A 22,572-nucleotide genomic window follows, 5' to 3' on the forward strand; every position below is an offset into this window, starting at 1 on the left:
TTGCAGCGCTGGGGTCCTGTTCAAATACCACCAAGGACAACATCTGCAAGGTGTTCGTATGTTCTCCCCATGTGCGGGTTTCCTCCAACATTACAAAGACATACTGACTGGGACTCTCAATCTAGATTCTCTATCAGGACAGTGAAGATATTGTCTGTAAAGCGCTGTGGAATTGCACTGTATAAGCGAGTAACATGAAATGGAGCCCTGATGTCCCTGGAACAGTGCCAGAGGCTGATATATGGGAAAGAATCAATTTGGGCCTTTTTTTGCATTTTACAGGTTACATGATCAGGCATTTGCTACCAATCTCTGAAACAAACCACACTAGGAGGTGCACAGCAGGATGAGACGTTGTTCCCATGCACCATGCTCTGCTGGAATACTAAATTCTGCAGAAAATTATAAGATAACAGCAATAAAGGCTACAGGGCTTCACTTCTGCTTCATCTCTTTAATACTTCATATACAAAGTGCATCTTGTACTGTTCACCAGCAATTTAGGAACATTTACAGAATCGAAGCAAATAACTTTTTCCAAGAACACACAAGACTCCCAGAGAAATGGGTAAATGAATGTAAAATATTAACATAATACATAGTGTGCTTTACTGGACCAAAAACTGGATAATTATTTAAGGTTCAGAGTTTCTAGAACCAGTAATGTATCTGGCTGGCCGACAAGTGGTTGTTCTGAAGACTCCGAGGCAGGAGTTTTGGAAGAGGACTTCTTTTTCTTGGAGGACTTCTTCGGCTTGTATCCTGAGAGGCGGGAAGCAAGGCTTCTTGTAGGTGGTGGCGGCTTCACCTAAGGGAGGAAGGATGTTAGCTGTATTGTAAAGCAAAGAGGTTTCATGAACTCAAGCTCAGACTATAAAATGGAGCAAATTTTCTGCAAAAGACATGGAAACAAGACCTAACCGATTAGACTACCCTTACCATCTTTTGCCTCACTGGGTCATGGGTATTAACATGTCGTGCCAGGCTTTGCTGCATAAAACAAAAATAAAATATATTAATGGATTATATGCACACCAGAATTCTACAAGTGTCACTCGTTTCTGTAAAGTACCCAGTGTTAACCTGTCAATTTGGTACTATTTAGGCAAAGCGAACCAGCACTTCTAGAATGTAACCAATCTCCACATCACACTGAGCCACAAGGATGGCTGCCAGCAATCAATATCTAAGGTCTAGGAGATTAATATAAAAATAATTGAAGACCCTTTATACCTGGAGCATATAATAGAAATTCTCACCTTCATAGCAAATGTTTTTCCGCAGCCTTCATGTTCACAAACAAATGAGCGCAGGTTCTCATGGAATGAGAGAATATGGCTCTTCAGGTTGAATTTGGTTGTGTACGTCCGGTCGCAGTCCTCCCGTGGGCATCGATACACAATCCGCTCTTCTCTGTGGATTTTCTTGTGGTCCTTCAGGTTTGATTTGCTCTTAAACGTTCGGTTGCAGACATTGCAGGTAACGTCTGGAGAACAGGAGAAAGTCAGATCTAGGAATAAGTGCAGTAATCAAACTCTCGCATACGGTAAGCACTATAAAAGGTTGTTGCAAGTTTGTGTTGGCCAAATCCAGTTGTATTTGTGAGCCAGCTCCATGCAATAAAACCTTGGGTACCAAGAAGGAAAATCCAAGGGATAGACTTTCCAGTTTAATTATAAGGATGGGACGCTGAGCTACAAGAATTGCCAGGTAATACTCCTTCAGGCCTTCCCCAATTCTGGGATACACCTCTTACCATCACATCTTTACTTACCCTCTGTCGAACCCTCATACATGTGTCTTCCTGTATGATGCATGTCTTTAAATAGGTTTAATAAAATATGACTGGCTTTATATTTTCTTCTTTATGAGAGGTTAATGGATATCTTTTATCCATATGTAGGTTATTAGGCAATTCATACACTGTATATAAAATTTCCTTTAACTATTAATGGGGAGACAGACTGATCGGTCTCTAGCCAGGGTTAAGGTTACAGGTATTGAATATTCCAAATCTGTATCAGGCTCAGATGGGGCATAGGATTAGCATCCCTTCTGCAGTAGAGCAGACAGGCTTACCTGAGTGAACAGCAGCTGCGTGCTTCAAGTACTCTGACCAGGTGTTCCCCACAAAAGGACAAGTGCTATCTTTTTGGCACGGATACCCTACAGAATATAAAATCTTTGACTTAAAACAAAAAGCACTAAAATACAAATCAATAGGAAAAACATAAGTGATGGATTGATTTCAGGCCCTCCTGATCAATAGAACAGGGGTCCCAAACCTCCACTTCTGCATTTATGGGACTGATGGAGGGAACACCACCCAACTATAGATTTAAAGAGATTTCCATCAAGAGACTAGTATAACTAGAGAGAAAAAAAAAAATTAATGGCATGGGTTGAAGCATTCCAGAGTCTAAGGCCATTCTCAATGCTGCCTCATACAGCAGCACAGCGCACAGTTGGGGCCAGCAGCACAGCACACAGTTGGGGCCAGCAGCACAGCAATGGCTCTTATCTGGACTGTCAATCAAGCAGGAGGCTGGGGAGCGGTGTGCTCCTGATCAGACATTGTGCAACAATCCTTCATGTCCCAGCAAAGTGGTGCCTCTTAAGGAGCTCACACCGGTCTTCACAAGAGCAAAAAGTATGAGAAGTGATATTAGAAATAGATACCTGCATGAATCTTCTCATGGCGTTTAAGCTTTGAAGGTAAAGCAAAGCTTTTATCACATCCTTCATGACTGCATCTGTGGACAATAAAGGAAAATTATACAACCAGTGTCCTTGATACCCAACCCTGGACTAATAAGCGTACAGTACTGCTATAGGGGGCCATTATATATTGGTTCTGTGTAGTTTAGGGTATATCCATACATGATTTGTATGTACTGCTGTAGTTGAATGCCAACACTGAATTCTGTCATGTACATGCTTCTGACTGTCATGTGGATCCATCTGCTGGCTTAACATGGAGGAGTATGAGAAGAATGGGTACCCTTGCTCTTCTCAGATTCTATACAAGACCAGGTTTCCATTTCCCTTCAGATCAGTTTTCCCTCAACTGAAAATTACATCAAACCCCATGGAAAGGCCCCCAAATAATCAGAAAGTTAGGAAGAGGATGAGCAAGTGGTTCCACCAGAGGCTAGACTGAGCGGTCACTTGACTGCAAGTATAAGAAATGCCTCCTCCTGTCCAGTCAGACTAGACGAGCGCAGCCTCACTCAGTACATGTGTAGGAAAAGTTATGAGGACGAAGGTGGAAACCACCATCAGAACCATGCCAAGCAAGACCATTCCAGGAGGTATTAGGGTCACTGGCATACCACTTGCCGTAAGCCAATGGAGAACACCGGGAAGGAGGGGGAAAGGAGAGAAATAAGGCAGAGAACTGACCCAGGAATTAAAACAGCAGATCCGCTGGCCTGGTGGGTCTTGTCAGGAGATTACAAAACACGCTGAAGACCCTCAGGGTGGAGGCAGCTTTCCTGAATCCAGGATCGGTCTTAGCTTAGAAATTTAGAGCACCATAGTTTGCCTCAGGAGCAGACTCCCAAGAACATTAGAGGAAAGAGCATAAAAGGATATTGAATTTTGAGAGAACAACATCTCCAAAAATAGAATGTCCAGGGAAGGAGAGGGGATGTGAATTTCGCCTGATCCGCTTAGCTTTACTGCTGACATTCCCTTTAAGACAGGGTGGAAGAGACTTGAATCATCCTCTTCCTAGATTGTAGAGACAAAATAGATCACTGTAAGGGACAAGATTAGAATGGCCTTAGAAGAACATACTGCCCAGGACTAGTGAGGAAAGGTATAAAACAATGTCCCCATCTAGAAGACACCTCAGACTAACAGGACAAATCCTTTCCTAGAGAAAAGCGGGGGAGCTGTTGAACATGAGGATCCAACCGAATCGCTAGAGAGACCAAAGGGATCTTATTTGTACACTATTTTGCCAAAGTCCAGAGAGGACAACCACCCCTCTTCACAAGAAATGCGGAGGATCAAAGACCTTGGTGAAGACTCTAAAACCTGGTGGTCACTAATGTGACCTGGCTACAAGAATGTCATAGGAGTAACCCTCGGCTCTAGTTGAACTCCTAAGATCCAGTAGTACCAGAAACAAATTTTCAATCCCTTCCCTGCACAAATCCATTCAGCTTTTCTTGATCTGAGGTCTGACACTCATCCACAGTTGTGTGAGAACAGTAACTCCAGGCATGTTCCAAGTTTGGAGTTGAAAGACACGGTTAGATTGAGAAAGAGCATCCATGTACGTTTTGTTCCTGAGAAGATTGAGTAAAATACCAGGTTGATTTCATCTAGAATGAAGGATCTACCAGGATCAGCAGAACAGGAAGAATATTCATCTCCATGGGAAGGAGAGTCACTAGGTCCCACCTCTGGGAAAATCCAACATGGCTATGAGTGTTGAGAGACCTAATAGCCATAACTGTATGTCTCCAGACAACAGCCCAAAACTGAGCCGTCTAGTACGTGAGTAGAAGGTATAGCCCACCAGGTGGAGGCACTTACTTTCTACACATACACCCCCTTCAGCCCCAAAGTTAATAAGAATGCCGGCATTTTCTGATCTGACTGAAGAGTTGGATGTGGATTACTGAATGATTGCATAAAATACAATGGGATCTGATCTATTCTCCGTTTGCATTGTCTTGTAAAAAAACAAAAACAAAAAAAACTTGTACACCAACATGCAGTGATTACGTGTACATAAGGGTTTAGGGGCAGCATTGTACAGCCAGAAGTCGCAGGTCACTTACTTGAAAGGATGCTGGTTTGTATGGATGTACTGATGAAGTTTTAGCTGGTTATGTTTCCTGAACTGTTGGCCGCACTCTGCGAAGTAACACTGAGGAAATAAAACAGAATGAGCCACAAAATCTAAAATGGATAGTGAAAATCTCACATGTTCTTCTAGCTTAACACACAATTATAAGGACTATCAGGGGGCAGGCCAGCCTTTCAACCTCCATTGCCTGTGGCCAACTCAACAGAAGACAGTTGACTAGTGGACAACCCCCTTCTTAATCTCTTGTGCCCACCATGAAATGGCAGTATATACTTCCCTCGAGGAGCGGCACCATTTTGGCGGTGGGGGCACTAAGCAATTGCCGCCAGTCGCACTCCAGAGGTGGTGGTGGGGTGGGTCAAGCTTTTTTTTTATTGTATGACAGACATTGAAGCCAAGAGGCTGCCCTGTAGAGGACCACCCAAGCAGAAGCAATATACAGAAGCCATACCACATAGGTCACAGGTGGAGACGCGTGGGCCCTTTTAAAGTGCAGCCTCATGTTTGACGCTGTGGTAAAGGCCAAGTTGCAATTTTCAGCTTCACACCTAAAGACAAGATTAATCATTGAGAATCCAGTGAAACAGCAAATTTCAGAGCCAAGGAACTTTCTGCTCAGCAAGCGCCATGGAGAGTGCTACCACCATAGAAGACAATGGTGCTTCTGCTACATGAGATTGTGGGGGGGTCCCAAGGGTCGGACCCCACTGATGACCCAATCTACAAAATGCATGAGATTCGCCAATTGTATTTATTAGATTTGTTGTACTAGATGTCATTTATCACAACTGGTTCATGACCGACAGTGCAGCGGTAACACGACTGAAGGCTATGGCCGTACAAGGCCACATTTATGCCATAGCCGACTGACACATGCAGCTCAATAAAGGGTCCTGCCTCAGCAGATAAGGCCACACAGCAGATGACTCCATTTACATCTATTGAAGTGCCACAAATCCCAGCGGCCTCAGAGAGTCGGTCAGGATGTAGGAGCAGAATCCCAACGTGACCTTTCGTAGTGCAGTAAACTTACTTGCAGGGTCTTTCCTCAGTGTGAGTCAGGTTATGGCGATTCAGATGAAACAAGGTAGTGAAGCCTTTACCACATCCTTCATATGTGCAGGGGAAGGGTCTCTACAGGAAGACAGGAGGTTACTGTGCATTCAGGGCGCTCAGGGGGTTAATGCATCCATAGCAGCAAATAATGACTGAAGACCAATAGCACCTCATTACAGAGTACTGCCCCATATGCACCTGATCTGTGCCATCCTGCAGTGCCCATCAGTATAGAGCAGCTCCCCATACACCTGTGATCTGTGCCATCCTCAGCGAGTGCCCATCAGTATAGATTAGTGCTCCATACACCTGTGCCATCCTCAGCATATGTCCATCAGTAGTGCCCCATACACCTGTGATCTGTGCCATCCTGCAGTGCCCATCAGTATAGATTAGTGCGCCATACACCTGTGATCTGTGCCATCCTCAGCGAGTGCCCATCAGTATAGATTAGTGCACAATACACTTGTGCCATCCTCAGCATGTGTCCATCAGTAGTGCCCCATACACCTGTGATCTGGGCCACCCTGCGGTGCCCTCAGTATAGAGTAGTGCCCCATACACTGGTAAGAGGCAGTGTGCTCTTCCTGTGGATGTATATGTGGATACACAACCCATCAGTGATACACCAGGTGACAATCAGTGGTCACTGGCACTACGGCAGCTACTACCCATCCTAAGAGCCATACTGGTCCAGTTCATCATGCCACTGATAACCGTCATATGCAGAGCAGCCATTACTGCAGAGTGAGGAGATGAAGATGGGGACATTGCCTCCGACCACCACCAGGAAAGGTCAGAGAGGCCCGGCGCCTGCGCACTGCAGTACTTTGCTCTGCCCTCAAAAGGACAAAGTACACCGGAGCCACAGCGTGAAGACAAGAAGAGGACGTCATCGTAGGAAGATAGGAGGCCCCGGACCGGACCGCGATGCCCATGGGTGCGTATAATCTAACCTCTTTTTCTCATCTTTCAGGATACATCGGGGACTTATCTACACCATTCCAGAATGCTGTAGATAAGCCCCTGTTGCCGGTGGGCTTAGCTCAGCTTCGATTTTGGGGGTGACAGGTTCCCTTTAAAGAGGTGGCAAAACTACAACTCCCAGCATGCCGTAACAGCTGCTATCAGTGAGGGCATGCAGGGAGCTGTAGTTTTTAAGAGTCACATGTTATAATAGACTGAAAGACCCCAATGTAGTAGAGTAGTCAGTGCGGACATGTCCGGGCGGGAAGAAGCGAGGCCCCAGCTGCCGGCAGAGGAGCCGCACACCCCGCTCCGCTCCCGCACACCCCGCTCCGGTCCCGCACACCGCCGCCCCTGCCTCACCTCCCCCGTGTGCTTGCACAGATGGGCCAGCAGCTTCCAGTTCTTATTGTACGTGGCGTTACAATCCGGGAACGAGCAGATGAAGCGTTTATACACGGGCGGCGGCGCTACCTCCCCCATACTGCAGCCGGGCTCCCGCTCCGCGCCGGGACCGCACCACTGAGCCACACACACCGCCATAGCCCGGCTTTCTACTATGAGGACTGTACCATCAGGCCACATCCTGCAAGGGAGGGACGATATGGGTTACTGGTAAAGTCCACAACTGCATGACCGGGTAGAAAGGTTGAACGTTATTTACTATGTACTCTGCTTTTATTTTGTTTTCTCTCTGTTTTGCTTTTTCATTTCTAGACTGTTATACAGTTTTGTTATCCCCCTATGCAAAGCTTATATGGTTCGGCCTGTCTGGATCACGTGAGCAGCTTTCAAGTCTCTGGACGCCATATTTGTGAAGGGCTTGATGAGGGCAGACGCGTTTAGGATTTCTGGAGCGTGTAAATGATGTCATACTATGTCAAGCTGCGTTTTTTGATGCAGCAAAAGCTCATGGTGGGAACGTAGCCTCACAGTCTCTGCCCGGAAATAATTATATGGAAGAATTCTTAGAGACTCATCTTTTGTTCCAATGTTAATATTCTTGGTTCAGTATTTGTAAGGGTATGTTCACACTGCTGTGTTTTTTTTCTGCCATTTAATAATGTCAGTTTTTCAAGCAGAAGAAGCTTCAGGAAACTCAGCTTTTCTCTGGAGTCTTGTAAAGCTGAAGCGTCTTTTGTTAGCTTAAGGTTTTTTTTTTTAAAGACTGCGCCTTTACAAATTTTTCAGAACTTTTTTTTTTCCAGAGTTTTTTTATGCCAGCATTTTTTTTTCACCATTTTTTATAGTGGTTTCCAGGCTTTTTTTCCTCCTTAAAGAAATGAAGAAAACGGCATCATTTACACTGAAAAAATTCACACAAAATATTTTTGTAGCCTTCCCATTGTCCTGTAATAGAAGTATTGAGCATTTTCCTGCAGAAAACGCTCAAAGAATGTATGTTACTTCTTTTAAACGCTTGGCGTCTTTTAAAAGCCTAAAATGTTTAAAAGTCGCACACAAAAAAAACAACATATAGCAAAATATGGACAGAAAGTCAATATTACCTAGAACTACATTCTATTGAGCTTTTTTTCCCTTTTTTGCATTTTTTTTGCACAGTGTGAACACACCATAAGCAAAAACTAAGCGTGGCTCCAAAAGACAGTCTTTGAATTATAATCTCAGGATATGTTCACACAGATTTTTTTGCTGCTTCAGGAAATTATCCTTTTTTGAGAAGTTTTTGGAGCAGTTTTTTTCTCGTTGAGGTTATTCTTTCTAGCTTTTTAATTGGACAGTGCCTAATTTGGAGTGGATTCTATCAGGATTCGCTTTGAAGAAGTCACTTGCACCTTTTTTTTGCCACAAGGTGTTTTTTCAAAAGCTCTTTAGGAATAAAACACTCCTTTTATGAGTGGATTTTTCATATATATGAATAGGAAAAGTTTTCCATGAGTTTTTGAAGCAGTGTTGGAGGAGAATTTTGGATTTTGCTTAAACAATTCGTAAAAAAAAATCTCAGTTGAACGTAGCTCTTTTTTTATCGGACACTGTCTAGTTTGGAGAAGTTTCCTTCAAAGAAAATTTTGAAGATTTTTTTTCAAGAGTTTTTTGGAACCTCATCCTCTAAACTAGGCATTATCCAATTAAAATGGAAGCAATACCAGGTTAAATGATGCACTCAGACTGTGCAAAAGAAACCCAAAGAGAGGGAAATCACCAACTCCATGGCAACTGATGAATAAGGAGAGGAAAGGAGTTTCATGGTTAAAAGGTAATAGTTTTATTAAATACAAGTAATATAAGTACTACAAAATGCAAAAGAGTAATAGTAAGGTGCACAAGGACGGAAACAAAGGACCACCGGTGCCAACCAATAACCTAAAATCCTGTGTCAAACGGGCCAGACGCAGCTCAATTAATTAGACAGTATTGACAAATAGTAAGTCATAACATGTAAAAAGTTATTTAGAGCAGCGCTTACCAGTGTAGATAGGGAGTAGGAGGCTCCAGGCTGGATCCTATAAACCCCAGCGTGCGTTTCGCTTGTTTGTAAAGTGCTTTCTCAAGCGTATGTTTGTACTAACAATTGGCAAGGACCTTTGTATTCCATTGGTGGCCAGTCAGGTGACTGATCACATGGTCTGTGTCGGCCAGTAACAGCGGCTCTCTTGGCGCGTGCGCACTGCCCCCGCCAGGTCCTGCGCAGGCGGCAGACCATGTATGCGCGGGGGGAGGAACTGAGTTCAGACAGCCCCTGGACATACGCATGAGGTACTACAGACACTGCACCAGGAGAAGGTCGGTCATACAGCGCCCCACGGTATGGTAAATCAAAAGGATATGGCAATAAAAATACACAAAAATTAAGCAACAAATAATCATAAATAGCACCTGGGGTAGTGACAGGGGCATATAGATATATACAAATATATATACAGAAATGTGAAAGTATGACAACATACAATCCAGGTCAATTTAGATCAGGCGTCATTCCTATGAATATCTGTAGAACATCATTGTGATCCCTATAGAGCAAGATGTCCAAGAACTCAATGGATGTTTGACTCTGGTGACTGGTCAAATGAATATTGCACACATTCTTATTGAGTTCAAGGACAAATTCTTCCTGATGATATTCCGACCCTTGCCATATTCCGACCCCTGCCATAAGAAGAGAACGTCATCAATATATCTTGACCAAATTAGTACCTTCACAGCATGTTTGACAGCATTGGTCATGAAGCATTCCCGCTTCCACAGTCCCAGGAAAAGATCGCATAGGAGGGCGCAAAGGCCGCTCCCATGGCCGCTCCCTGGAGCTGCAGGTAGGGGACGCCTTTGAACAGAAAAAAAGTTATGTTTGAGACAGAAGTCAAGGGCTTCAATTAAAAACTCCTTGAGTTTGACTCCCATAGTAGTTGTGGAGAAAAAAGGAAACAGCTTTGATACCTTGACTACTGCAACCTCCTACTCTGTGGCCTCCCCTCAAACACTCTTGCACCCCTCCAATCTATTCTAAACTCTGCTGCCCGACTAATCCACCTGTCCCCCCGCTATTCCCCGGCCTCCTCTGTCAATCCCTTCACTGGCTCCCCATTGCCCAGAGACTCCAGCACAAAACCCTAACTATGACATTCAAAACCATCCACAACCTGTCTCCTCCATACATCTGTGACCTCGTCTCCCGGTACTTACCTGCACGCAACCTCCGATCCTCACAAGATCTCCTTCTCTACTCCCCTCTTATCGCCTCTTCCCACAATCGTATACAAAATTTCTCTCGCGCATGCCCCATACTCTGGAACCCTCTACCACAACATATCAGACTCTTGCCTACCATCGAAACCTTCAAAAAGAACCTGAAGACCTACCTCTTCCAACAAGTCTACAACCTGCAGTAACCACCGATCGACCAAACCGCTGCACGACCAGCTCTACCCTCACCTACTGTATTCTCACCCATCCCTTGTAGATTGTGAGCCCTCGAGGGCAGGGTCCTCTCTCCTCCTGTACCAGTTGTGACTTGTATTGTTTAAGATTATTGTACTTGTTTTTATTATGTATACTCCTCCTCATATGTAAAGTGCCATGGGATAAATGGCGCTATAATAATAATAATAATACCGTCCATATGCCTGATTGAGGTATATAAAGCCTCCACATCCATGGAAACCAGCCACATATCTTGATTCCAAATGGATCCCTTCAAACCTGCGTCATCAGTGGAATCCTTTAAAAGGATGGCAAGGCCTCCTCCAGAGGTTTCAAATGGCAATCAAGACTCTTACAGAGGGGTTCGGAGAGACTCCCGTTCCCGGAGACTATGGGACGTCCAGGAGGATTAACTTCACTCTTATGGATCTTGGGCATTAAGTATAAACACGGGGTCCTTGGATGTTCGACCGTGAGAAAATCTAACTCTTGCTTGTTGATAACACCATCATCTAGGGCTTTACAAAATAATTTCTGTAAAGAAGTTTGATTGGAGTTAGTGGGGTTGTATGTAAGCTGTTTTGTAGCATTCTGTGTTGCATACTTACCTAAAAACTTCCTTCTCCTACACGGCTGCTGGTGAAATCACCACATTACCACCCTTGTCTGCCGGCTTTATCAATACCCCTTTAAGTTGTTTTAATTCTTTAAGGGCTTAGCGTTGTTCAGTGGTTAAATTATCTTGTTTTGCCCGATTCGGTATTTTCGTAAATTTCTCAGACTAATTTAACGAAAAGTTCAATATTGGGGTACAGGCCTAGTGGAGGAAATTTCTTTGATTTAGGTTTAAACGGTCGGTTCAACTTACCTAAAATCTGTGATCCTTCATTTTCATGTTCCAAATCCTCCAAGATTCTAATGGCTTGAAGCTCCTATTCCGTCCAGGCCGGTTTTGTTTATTTTAGGTTCGTCAAAGATCTTTTTAAGAGCTAGCTTCCTGGAAAATAGGTTTAAATCTGTTAACGCTGTAAAAAGATCAAACCCTTTAGATGGAGAAAAAGTAAATCCCAAACTTAACACATCAATTTGAGCAGAAGATAATGGTTTATCAGACAAGTTAATTACCTGTAGTCTGTTGGAACTTTTTTTCAAGCTCTTGATTTCTTTATCTATAATGCCTTTGTTCTCGATAGGGTCCTCTCCATTTATTATCCCTTAGGTCATATGGGCATATCCCGGATGTAGTGTCCCTAAATCTGCACCCCTTCTGAGGAAGAAAGACATCAAAACATGCGTCAAGGGGTACAATGGGACTTCTGACACCCCGGGTAACTATTCTCCCCTCTGGCTCCTCATTATATGCCTATGATTGATATTGAATTTTCTACTCTGCATCTTGAGCCATGGTATGCATTTTTCTCTTGTCTCTGGCTTCCCTCATGAGGTATTTACTTATTTGATTTATGTTTTGAGGTAAGCCTCATTAGGGTCAGCCAGGGATTTAACCCCAGTAGTGTCTAGGTATATTTATTTATTTACTTATTTTGCACCCTATTGTTGCAAGTTTTTTTGCACTCTGCACTTTACTTACTTGTGTAGATGATTATTGTATACTACTGCTTTACACGTGCACCTTGTAATTAAAATTCATTATGCAGGTAGTTGCAGATTGCCTATAATTATGGATGCAATATAATTGTTATTTTGATATCATCCATCTATTTTTTTAGCCCAGTGTTTTGCTTGTTTTTTTTTCTGTATGGTCTGTATTCATCTCCAAAAGACTTTCTTTTAACATTTTTAACCCCTTTACCCCCAAGGGTGGTTTGCACGTTAATGACCGGGCCAATTTTTACAATTCTGACCACTGTCCCTTTATGAGGTTATAACTCTGAAACGCTTCAACAGATCTTGGCGATTCTGACTTTGTTTTCTCGTGACATATTGTACTTCATGATAGTGGTAAAATTTCTTCGATATAACTTGCGTTTATTTGTGAAAAAAATGAAAATTTTGCGAAAATTTTGAAAATTTCACAATTTTCCAACTTTGAATTTTTATGCCCTTAAATCACAGAGATATGTCACACAAAATACTTAATAGGTAACATGTCCCACATGTCTACTTTACATCAGCACAATTTAGGAACTAAATTTTTTTTTGTTAGGGAGTTATAAGGGTTAAAAGTTGACCAGCAATTTCTCATTTTTACAACACCATTTTTTTTAGGGACCACATCTCATTTGAAGCCATTTTGAGGGGTCTATATGATAGAAAATACCCAAGTGTGACACCATTCTAAAAACTGCACCCCTCAAGGTGCTCAAAACCACATTCAAGAAGTTTATTAACCCTTCAGGTGTTTCACAGGAATTTTTGGAATGTTTAAATAAAAATTAACATTTAACTTTTTTTTACACAAAATTTATTTCAGCTCCAATTTGTTTTATTTTACCAAGGGTAACAGGAGAAAATGGACCACAAAAGTTGTTGTACAATTTGTGCTGAGTACGCTGATACCCCATATGTTGGGGTAAACCACTGTTTGGGCGCATGGCAGAGCTCGGAAGGGAAGGAGCGCCATTTGACTTTTCAATGCAAAATTGACTGGAATTGAGATGGAACGCCATGTTGGGTTTGGAGAGCCCCTGATGTGCCTAAACATTGAAACCCCCCACAAGTGACACCATTTTGGAAAGTAGACCCCCTAAGGAACTTATCTAGATGTGTGGTGAGCACTTTGACCTACCAAGTGCTTCACAGAAGTTTAAAGTGCAGAGCCGCCAATTTTTTATTTTCCCAAGGGTAAGAGAAGAAATTGGACCCCAAAAGTTGTTGTGCAATTTGTCCTGAGTACACTGATACCCGATATGTGGGGGTAAACAACTGTTTGGGCGCATGGCAGAGCTCGGAAGGGAAGGAGCACCGTTTGACTTTTCAATGCAAAATTGACTGGAATTGAGATGGGACACCATGTCGCGTTTGGAGAGCCCCTTATGTGCCTAAACATTAAACCCCCCCACAAGTGACAACATTTTGGAAAGTAGACCCCCTAAGGAACTTATCGAGATGTGTTGTGAGAACTTTGAACTCCCAAGTGTTTCACTACAGTTTATAACGCAGAGCCGTGAAAATAAAAAATTTTTTTTTTTTCCACAAAAATTATTTTTTAGCCCCCAGTTTTGTATTTTCCCAAGAGTAACAGGAGAAATTGGACCCCAAAAGTTGTTGTCCAATTTTTCCTGAGTATGCTGATACCCCATATGTCGGGGGGAACCACTATTTGGGCACATGGCAGAGCTCGGAAGGGAAGGAGCGCCATTTGGAATGCAGACTTAGATGGATTGGTCTGCAGGCGTCACGTTGCATTTGCAGAGCTCCTGATGTACCCAAACAGTAGAAACCCCCCACAAGTGACCCCATATTGGAAACTAGACCCCCCAAGGAACTTATCTAGACGTGTTGTGAGAACTTTGAACCCCCAAGTGTTTCACTACAGTTTACAACGCAGAGCCGTGAAAATAAAAAATCCTTTTTTTTTCCCACAAAAATGATTTTTAGCCCCCCAAATTTATATTTTCCCAAGGGTAACGAGAACTTGGACCCCAAAAGTTGTCCAATTTGTCCCAAGTACGCTGATGCCCCATATGTTGGGGTAAACCCCTGTTTGGGCGCACGGGAAAGCTCGGAAGGGAAGGAGCACTGATTTACTTTTTCAATGCAGAATTGGCTGGAATTGAGATTGCACGCCAGGTCGCGTTTGGAGAGCCCCTGATGTGCCTGAACAGTGGAAACTCCCCAATTCTACCTGAAACCCTAACCCAAACACACCCCTAACCCTAATCCCAACGGTAACCCTAACCACACCCCTAACCCTGACACACCCCTAACTCTAATCCCAACCCTAATCCCAACCATAAATGTAATCCAAACCCTAACTTTAGCCCCAACCCTAACCCTAACTTTAGCCCTAACCCTAGCCCCAACTCTAACCCTAGCCCTAACCCTAGCCCTAACCCTAATGGGAAAATGGAAATAAATACATTTTTTTATTTTATTATTTTTCCCTAACTAAGGGGGTGATGAAGGGGGGTTTGATTTACTTTTATAGTGTTTTTTATAGCGGATTTTTATGATTGGCAGCTGTCACACACTAAAAGACGCTTTTTATAGCAAAAAAGTTTTTGCGTCTCCACATTTTGAGACCTATAATTTTTCCATATTTTGGTCCACAGAGTCTTGTGAGGTCTTGTTTTTTGCGAGACCAGTTGACGTTTTTATTGGTAACATTTTCGGACACGTGACAGTTTTTGATCGCTTTTTATTCCGATTTATGTGAGGCAGAATGACAAAAAAAACAGCTATTCATGAATTTCTTTTGGAGGAGGCGTTTATACCGTTCCACGTTTGGTAAAATTGATAAAGCAGTTTTATTCTTCGGGTCAGTACGATTACAGTGATATCTCATTTATATCATTTTTTTATGTTTTGGCGCTTTTATACGATAACAACTATTTTATAGAATAAATAATTATTTTGGCATCGCTTTATTCTGAGGGCTATAACTTTTTTATTTTTTCTTTGATGATGCTGTATGGTGGCTCGTTTTTTGTGGGACAAGATGACTTTTTCAGCGGTACCATGGTTATTTATATCCGTCTTTTTGATCACGTGTTATTCCACTTTTTGTTCGGCGGTATGATAATAAAGCGTTGTTTTTTGCCTCGTTTCTTTTTTTTTTTGTCCTACGGGGTTCACTGAAGGGGTTAACTAGTGGGACAGTTTTATAGGTTGGGTCGTTACGGACGCGGCGATACTAAATATGTGTACTTTTATTGTTTGTTTTTTTATTTAGATAAAGAAATGTATTTATGGGAATAATATTTTTTTTTCTTTATTTAGGAATTTTTTTTTTTTTTTACACATGTGGTATTTTTTTTTTTTACATTTTTACTTTGTCCCAGGGGGGACATCACAGATCGCTGATCTGACAGTTTGCACAGCACTCTGTCAGATCGGCGATCTGACTTACAGTGCTGCAGGCTTACCAAGCACTTGCTCTGAGCAGACCCTCGGTAAGCCACCTCCCTCCCTGCAGGACCCGGATGCCGCGGCCATTTTGGATCCAGGGACTGCAGGGAGAGGAGGTAAGAGACCCTCGGAGCAACGCGATCACATCGCGTTGCTCCGGGGGTCTCAGGGAAGCACGCAGGGTTGCCCCCTCCCTGGGCGATGCTTCCCTGTACCGCCGGCACACCGCGATCATGTTTGGGGTTAATGTGCCGGGGGCGGTCCGTGACCGCTCCTCGCACATAGTGCCGGATGTCAGCTGCGATAGCTGACACCCGGCCGCGATCGGCCGTGCTCCCCCCGTGAGCGCGGCCGATCGCGCTGGACGTACTATCCCGTCGGTGGTCATACGGGCCCACCCCACCTCGACGGGATAGTACGTCCAATGTCAGAAAGGAGTTAAATGTATGTTTCAATAAAATTTATTTTTTATGCATTACTATGTTTGGAGGACTTTTTTTGCTCCACATACTGTAGGTGTTTGGTGACTAAAACCGTGACCTGAGATCAGCGGCCTGGACAAAAAAACTTATCCTCAGAGGAGCAAATCCGCCTCATCCTTAGGAATTGTCCAACTGGGAGGACCCTAATGGTGGCAGGATTATGAGCAGAATCTGCACGAATTAGAGTATTGACTGATGTTGACTTTCTAAAGACGTCAGTTTGGATATGCCAGAGATGGTCGATCTCCAGACTGACGTCCAAGAAGTAAATTTTTTTTAGAATCAAACTGATATGTCAACCATTTATATCCATTTATATATTTAGTCAGCCACCAATTGTACAAGTTCTCCCACTTAAAAGATGAGAGAGACCTGTAATTGACATCATAGGTAGACCACAACTATGAGAGTCAAAATCAGAACACAAATCCAGAAAATCACCTTGTCTGATCTGGGAAGATTTGTTTGGCAAATTATGGTGGAAAATAAGTATTTGGTCATTAACAAAAGTTCATCTTAATATTTTATTATATATCCTTTGTTGGCAATGACAGAGGTCAAACGTTTTCTGTAAGTCTTCACAAGGTTGGTACACACTGATGGTGGTATATTTGCCCATTTCTCCATGCAGATCTTCTCTAGAGCAGTGATGTTTTGAGCCTGTCGCTGGGCAACACGGACTTTCACCTCCCTCCGTAGGCCACTCCAGGACCTTCATATACTTCTTAAGAAGCCACTCCTTCAATGCCCTTGCTGATGGAAGGAAGTTTGCACTCAAAATCTCATGATACATGGCCTATTCATTCTTTCATGTACATGGATCAGTTGTCCTGGTCCCTTTGCAGAGAAACAGCCTTAAAGCATGATGTTGCCACCCCCATGCTTCGCAGTAGGTAAGTTGTTCTTTGGATGCAACTCAGCTTTCTGTCTCCTCCAAGCACGACGAGTTTTGTTTCAACCAAACAGTTCTACTTCGGTTTCATCAGACCATATGACATTCTCCCAAATCTCTTCTGGATAATCCAAATGCTCTCTAGCAAACATCAGACGGGCCCGGACATGTTCTGGCTTAAGCAGGGGGACACGTCTGGCACTGCAGGATCTGAGTCCCTGGCAGTGTAGTTTGTTACTGATGGTAGCCTTTGTTATGTTGGTTCCAGCTCTATGTAGGTCATTCACTAGGTCCACCCGTGTGGTTCCAGGATTTTTGCTCACCTGTCTTGTGATCATTTTTGGGGTGAGCTCTTGCGTGGAGCCCAATATCGAGGGAGATTATCAGTGGTCTTATATGTCTTCCATTTTCTTATTATTGCTCCCACGGTTGATTTAATCACACCAAGCTGGTTGGCTATTGCAGATTCAGTCTTCCCAGCCTGGTGCAGGGCTACAGTTTTGTTTCTGGTGTCCTGCGACAGCTCTTTGGTCTTCACTATAGTGGAGTTTGGAGTCAGACTGTTTGAGGGTGTGCACAGGTGTCTTCTATACTAATAACAAGTTCAAACAGGTGCCATTACTACAGGTAATGAGTGGAGGACAGAGGAGCCTCTTAAGGAAGAAGTTACAGATCTGTGAGAGCAAGAAATCTTGCATGTTTCTAGGTGACCAAATACTTATTTTCCACCATATTTTGGAAAATCTTGCCAATTCAGACAAGGTGATTTTCTGGATTAGTTTTCTAATTTTGACCCTCATAGTTGTGGTCTACCTATGATGTCAATTACAGGCCTCTCTCATCTTTTTAAGTGAGAGAAGTCGCACAATTGGTGGCTAACTAAATACTTTTTTCCCCACTGTGTGTGTGTATATATATATATATATATATATATATATATATATATATATATATATATATATATATATATAGTGTGACACTGTGGCAGTGCAGTATTTAGAAATGGTCAGACAATCGCAGGTTCAATGTAAAAAAAGATTAAAACTTCAAATTACCTCATTTAAAAAAAAAAGAAAAGAATAAACATATTTAGTATTGCTGCATCCATAGAAGTTTGTTCTAAGAAAATATAAAATAAATTAACCCAATCAGTAAATGCAGCAACAATAAAAATTGAAATGCCAGAATTGTATTTTTTCGATCACTGCAAATCTGCTAAAAATGCAGTAGTATCTACACAAAAATGATGTCAATAAAAATGTCTTCTTGCCACTCAAAATACAAGTCCCTACATTGCCTGAAAAAGGAAAACATTATGCGTCTCTGAAAATGCAATATTTTTTACAAATTTCTTTTTTTTTATTTACTTAAATAAAAAAAAAACTATACAAAGTTAGCATCTCTGTAATCATACTGACCTAGAGAATTATATTGTCAGGTCATTTTTACCATACAAAAAATACCGTAACAAAAAAATCCAGAAGACAACTGTGAAATTGCAGGTTTTTTTCACTATTTCACTGCGCTTGGAAAACTGTTCCCATTTTCCAGCACATTAAATTGTAAAATGAAAGTTGTCATTCAAAATGACAACTCGTCAAGCAAACAACATGCGAAGTATCAATGGAAAAATAAAAAAGTGATGGCTCTTGAGAGAAGGGAAACAAATTAAAACGGAAAATCGCCATGTCGAGAAGAGGTTAATAGATTAATTGCTCAGTAGAAATGATTTGCTTCTGTATTATGCGTCAAAAATGTTTGAGACTATCATAGATAAAGATAACGGGGCGCTCCATGCAGTACACATTTTTCCATGACAATCCAGCGTAAACTTGCGATATCGATAGAAACCACACAACACACATGTTCTTCTTTAAAGAACCACTGCAGCATTATTTTTATTGCAGCGCTGGAGTGGTGCTTCTAATCTAAGGTCCATGCCTCACTGTCATCTTCATCTTCTGTCGCCGCTGGTACCGTCGGTCTCCAGCAGTTTCTGATCTGTTGGACTGTTCCTGTGTTTTACAGAATGAGTCGGAGGTCAAAACTGAATATAAGTCTACGGGATCCTCGTTCTGGCTCTCATAGACTTACACTGAGAGCTTGTGACTGTTATCTCTGACTTCCGGTCAGCCAGAAGTTGCAATCACAAGATGGCGCCGCAAGACCAGATCGGTACAGATAAAAGGTCAAGACGGTTGCTGCTCAGTATAAGGGCTCATTTCCACTGGCGAGGAAAACGGACGAGTGCAATCCGATAAAAAATCGGATTGCACTCGGACCAATGTTATTCAATAGGTGTCTTTTCATTTGCGCTTTTTTTCTCAGCCGAAATCGGACTGAGAAAAAAATCGCAGCCTGCTGCGATTTGCTGCGAGTCTCGGACGAGACTCGCCAATGCAAGTCAATGGGTGCGAGAAAAAAATCTACATTAGTAGTGTGGAATATGCAAAAAAAAGGGGATATGAGATGGTTTACTGTATGTAAACCATGTCTCATATCATGTCGGGTTTGTGAAGGAGAGAGCAAAAGCCGGCAATTGAATTAGCGGCTTTAATGCTATCTAGCGCTGCATTAAATATAAATATACATATATAGGTGTCTCACTGACATGTATATATGTATATATACACATTCTATGTGCATATATCTACTCTATTCTAACCTGTCAGTGTGATTTTACTGTACACGGCGCTGAATTGCCGGCTTTTCAAAGGACACTGGTGCGTAAAAATCGGACAGCAATACGGATGTCATACTGATGTCATACGGATGATGCGATTGAAAATCGCATTGCACTTGCATGACACTCGCATGACAATCGCATACGTTACATCCGTTTTTTCGGTCCAGATTACGGACCGATTTGTCTCTCGCCAGTGGAAATGTACCCTAAGACCGGGGGTCAGGGAACCTAGGTTAGAAGCACCACTACTTTGCTGGAAAAAAACCAAACAAAATGCTGGAGTGGTGCTTTAAACGCTTTTATTCTTCTAGAAGTGGTGGGCTAGAACGGTCTTCGTTCCAAAAAAATGGCATCTTGTAAAATCATACATTCATTTTAAAGTTTGGTGGAATTGTACTGATAAGTTCAACACAGAACACTGACAACTAATCATGGTCATTTGGAACATTTAGAACAAAGGACGTCAGAACAATTTGTTGTCATAGAAATCAAATTGTGTTTTGAGAACTTTGTGACCTGAAAGACATATCATTTAACTTGTGTTTTAATGTTCTTTTTTTGCCTAAGGAAAAAAATTGCTGTATTATTTACGAGAACAGACATAAATATATACAGTACAGTGGGTGCAGAAAGTATTCAGACCCCTTTAAAATTTTCACTCTTTATTTCATTGCAGCCATTTGGTAAATTCAAAAAATTTCATTTTTCTCATTAATGTACATACACTCTGCACCACATCTTGACTGAAAAAAAACAGAAATGTAGTAATTTTGGCAAAATTATTGAAAAAGAAAAACTGAAATATCACATGGTCATAAGTATTCAGAACCTTTATTCAGCCACCCATATTTAAGTCACACGCTGTCCATTTCCTTGTGATACTCCTTGAGATGGTTCTACTCCTTCATTGGAGTCCAGCTGTGTTTAATTAAACTGATAGGACTGGATTTGGAAAGGCACACACCTGTCTATATTAAGGCCCCGTCTCACTAAGCGATTTACCAACGATCACGACCAGCGATATGACCTGGCCGTGATCGTTGGTAAGTCGTTGTGTGGTCGCTGGGGAGCTGTCACACAGACCGCTCTCCCCAGCGACCAACGATCAGGGGAACGACTTCGGCATCGTTGAAACTGTCTTCAACGATGCCGAAGTCCCCCTGCAGCACCCGGGTAACCAGGGTAAACATCGGGTTACTAAGGCAGGGCCGCGCTTAGTAACCCGATGTTTACCCTGGTTACCCAAAAAAACAAACAGTACATACTCGCCTTTCGGTGTCCAGGTCCCTTGCCGTCTGCTTCCTGCTCTGACTGAGCCGGCCGTACAGCGAGAGCAGAGCGCAGCGGTGACGTCACTGCTGTGCTCTCACTTCTCACTGTACGGCCGGCAGTCAGTGAGAGCAGGAAGCAGACGGCAAGGGACCTGAAGGACATCAGAAGGCGAGTATGTATTGTTTGATTTTTTTTACATTTACGCTGGTAACCAGGGTAAACATCGGGTTACTAAGCGCGGCCCTGCGCTTAGTAACCCGATGTTTACCCTGGTTACCAGTGAAGACATCGCTGGATCGGTGTCACACACACCGATTCAGCAATGTCAGCGGGGCCTCAACGACCAAAAAAAGGTCCAGGCCATTCCGACACGACCAGCGATCTCGCAGCAGGGGCCTGATCGCTGGTACGTGTCACACATAGCGAGATCGCTATGGAGGTCGCTGTTGCGTCACAAAACTTGTGACTCAGCAGCGATCTCGCTAGCGATCTCGCTATGTGAGACGGGGCCTTAAGACCTCACAGCTCACAGTGCATGTCAGACCAAATGAGAATCATGAGGCCAAAGGAACTGGCCAAGGAGCCAGTTTTTCTTTTTTAATAAATTTGCAAAAATTACTATATTTCTGGGGTTTCTTCAGTCAAGATGGCGTGCAGCGTGTACATTAATGAAAAAAAAAATGAACTTTTTTCAATTTACCAAATGGCTGCAATGAAACAAAAAGTGAAAAATTTAAAGGGGTTTGAATACTTTCTGTTCCCACTGTCATTTGCCTTAAAGGTACCGTCACATTAAGCGACGCTGCAGCGATATAGACAACGATGCCGATCGCTGCAGCGTCGCTGTTTCGTCGTTGTGTAGTCGCTGGAGAGCTGTCACACAGACAGCTCTCCAGCGACCAACGATGCCGAAGTCCCCGGGTAACCAGGGTAAACATCGGGTTACTAAGCGCAGGGCCGCGCTTAGTAATCCGATGTTTACCCTGGTTACCAGTGTAAATGTAAAAAAAAAAAAAAACACTACATACTTACATTCCGGTGTCTGTCGCGTCCCCCGGCGTCCGCTTCCCTGCACTGTGTAAGCGCCGGCCGTAAAGCAGAGCGGTGACGTCACCGCTGTGCTCTGCTTTACGGCCGGCCGGCGCTGACACAGTGCAGGGAAGCGGACGCCGGGGGACGCGACAGACACCGGAATGAAGTATGTAGTGTTTGTTTTTTTTTACATTTACAATGGTAACCAGGGTAAATATCGGGTTACTAAGCGCGGCCCTGCGCTTAGTAACCCGATGTTTACCCTGGTTACCAGTGAAGACATCGCTGAATCAGCGTCACACACGCCGACTCAGCGATGTCAGCGGGTGAGCCAGCGACGAAATAAGGTGCTGGCCTTCTAGCTCCAACCAACGATGTCACAGCAGGATCCTGATCGCTGCTGCGTGTCAAACACAACGATATCGCTATCCTGGACGCTGCAACGTCACGGATC

At 43.1% G+C, this 22,572-nt stretch overlaps 1 protein-coding gene and 1 long non-coding RNA gene across 3 annotated transcripts; both read right to left on the reverse strand.

Annotated features, from left to right (window-relative positions):
- Nucleotides 1-434: 434 nt before the first annotated feature.
- Nucleotides 435-7,455, reverse strand: GTF3A (general transcription factor IIIA). Of its 2 annotated transcripts, none has more exons than XM_077298296.1 (9): nucleotides 7,208-7,455; nucleotides 5,856-5,956; nucleotides 5,274-5,370; nucleotides 4,794-4,882; nucleotides 2,680-2,753; nucleotides 2,080-2,166; nucleotides 1,260-1,510; nucleotides 940-990; nucleotides 435-808 (listed from the first exon to the last, which is right to left on the reverse strand). In XM_077298296.1, exons 1-9 carry the CDS (start codon nucleotides 7,427-7,429, stop codon nucleotides 632-634), a joined length of 1,149 nt encoding a protein of 382 aa, XP_077154411.1. In that variant the 5' UTR covers nucleotides 7,430-7,455; the 3' UTR covers nucleotides 435-631. The 2 variants fall into 2 exon arrangements, with proteins under 2 accessions (XP_077154411.1, XP_077154412.1); XM_077298297.1 differs by having other exon boundaries at nucleotides 1,260-1,486; nucleotides 7,208-7,444.
- Nucleotides 7,456-11,079: 3,624 nt separating this feature from the next.
- LOC143817141 (uncharacterized) lies at nucleotides 11,080-11,990 on the reverse strand. The gene is made up of 3 exons (XR_013224073.1): nucleotides 11,849-11,990; nucleotides 11,592-11,720; nucleotides 11,080-11,257 (listed from the first exon to the last, which is right to left on the reverse strand). It is a non-coding gene; the product is annotated as an uncharacterized LOC143817141 (long non-coding RNA).
- Nucleotides 11,991-22,572: the final 10,582 nt, after the last annotated feature.

Source organism: Ranitomeya variabilis, chromosome 3, assembly GCF_051348905.1.
Source record: "Ranitomeya variabilis isolate aRanVar5 chromosome 3, aRanVar5.hap1, whole genome shotgun sequence".
Classification (NCBI taxonomy): domain Eukaryota; kingdom Metazoa; phylum Chordata; class Amphibia; order Anura; family Dendrobatidae; genus Ranitomeya; species Ranitomeya variabilis.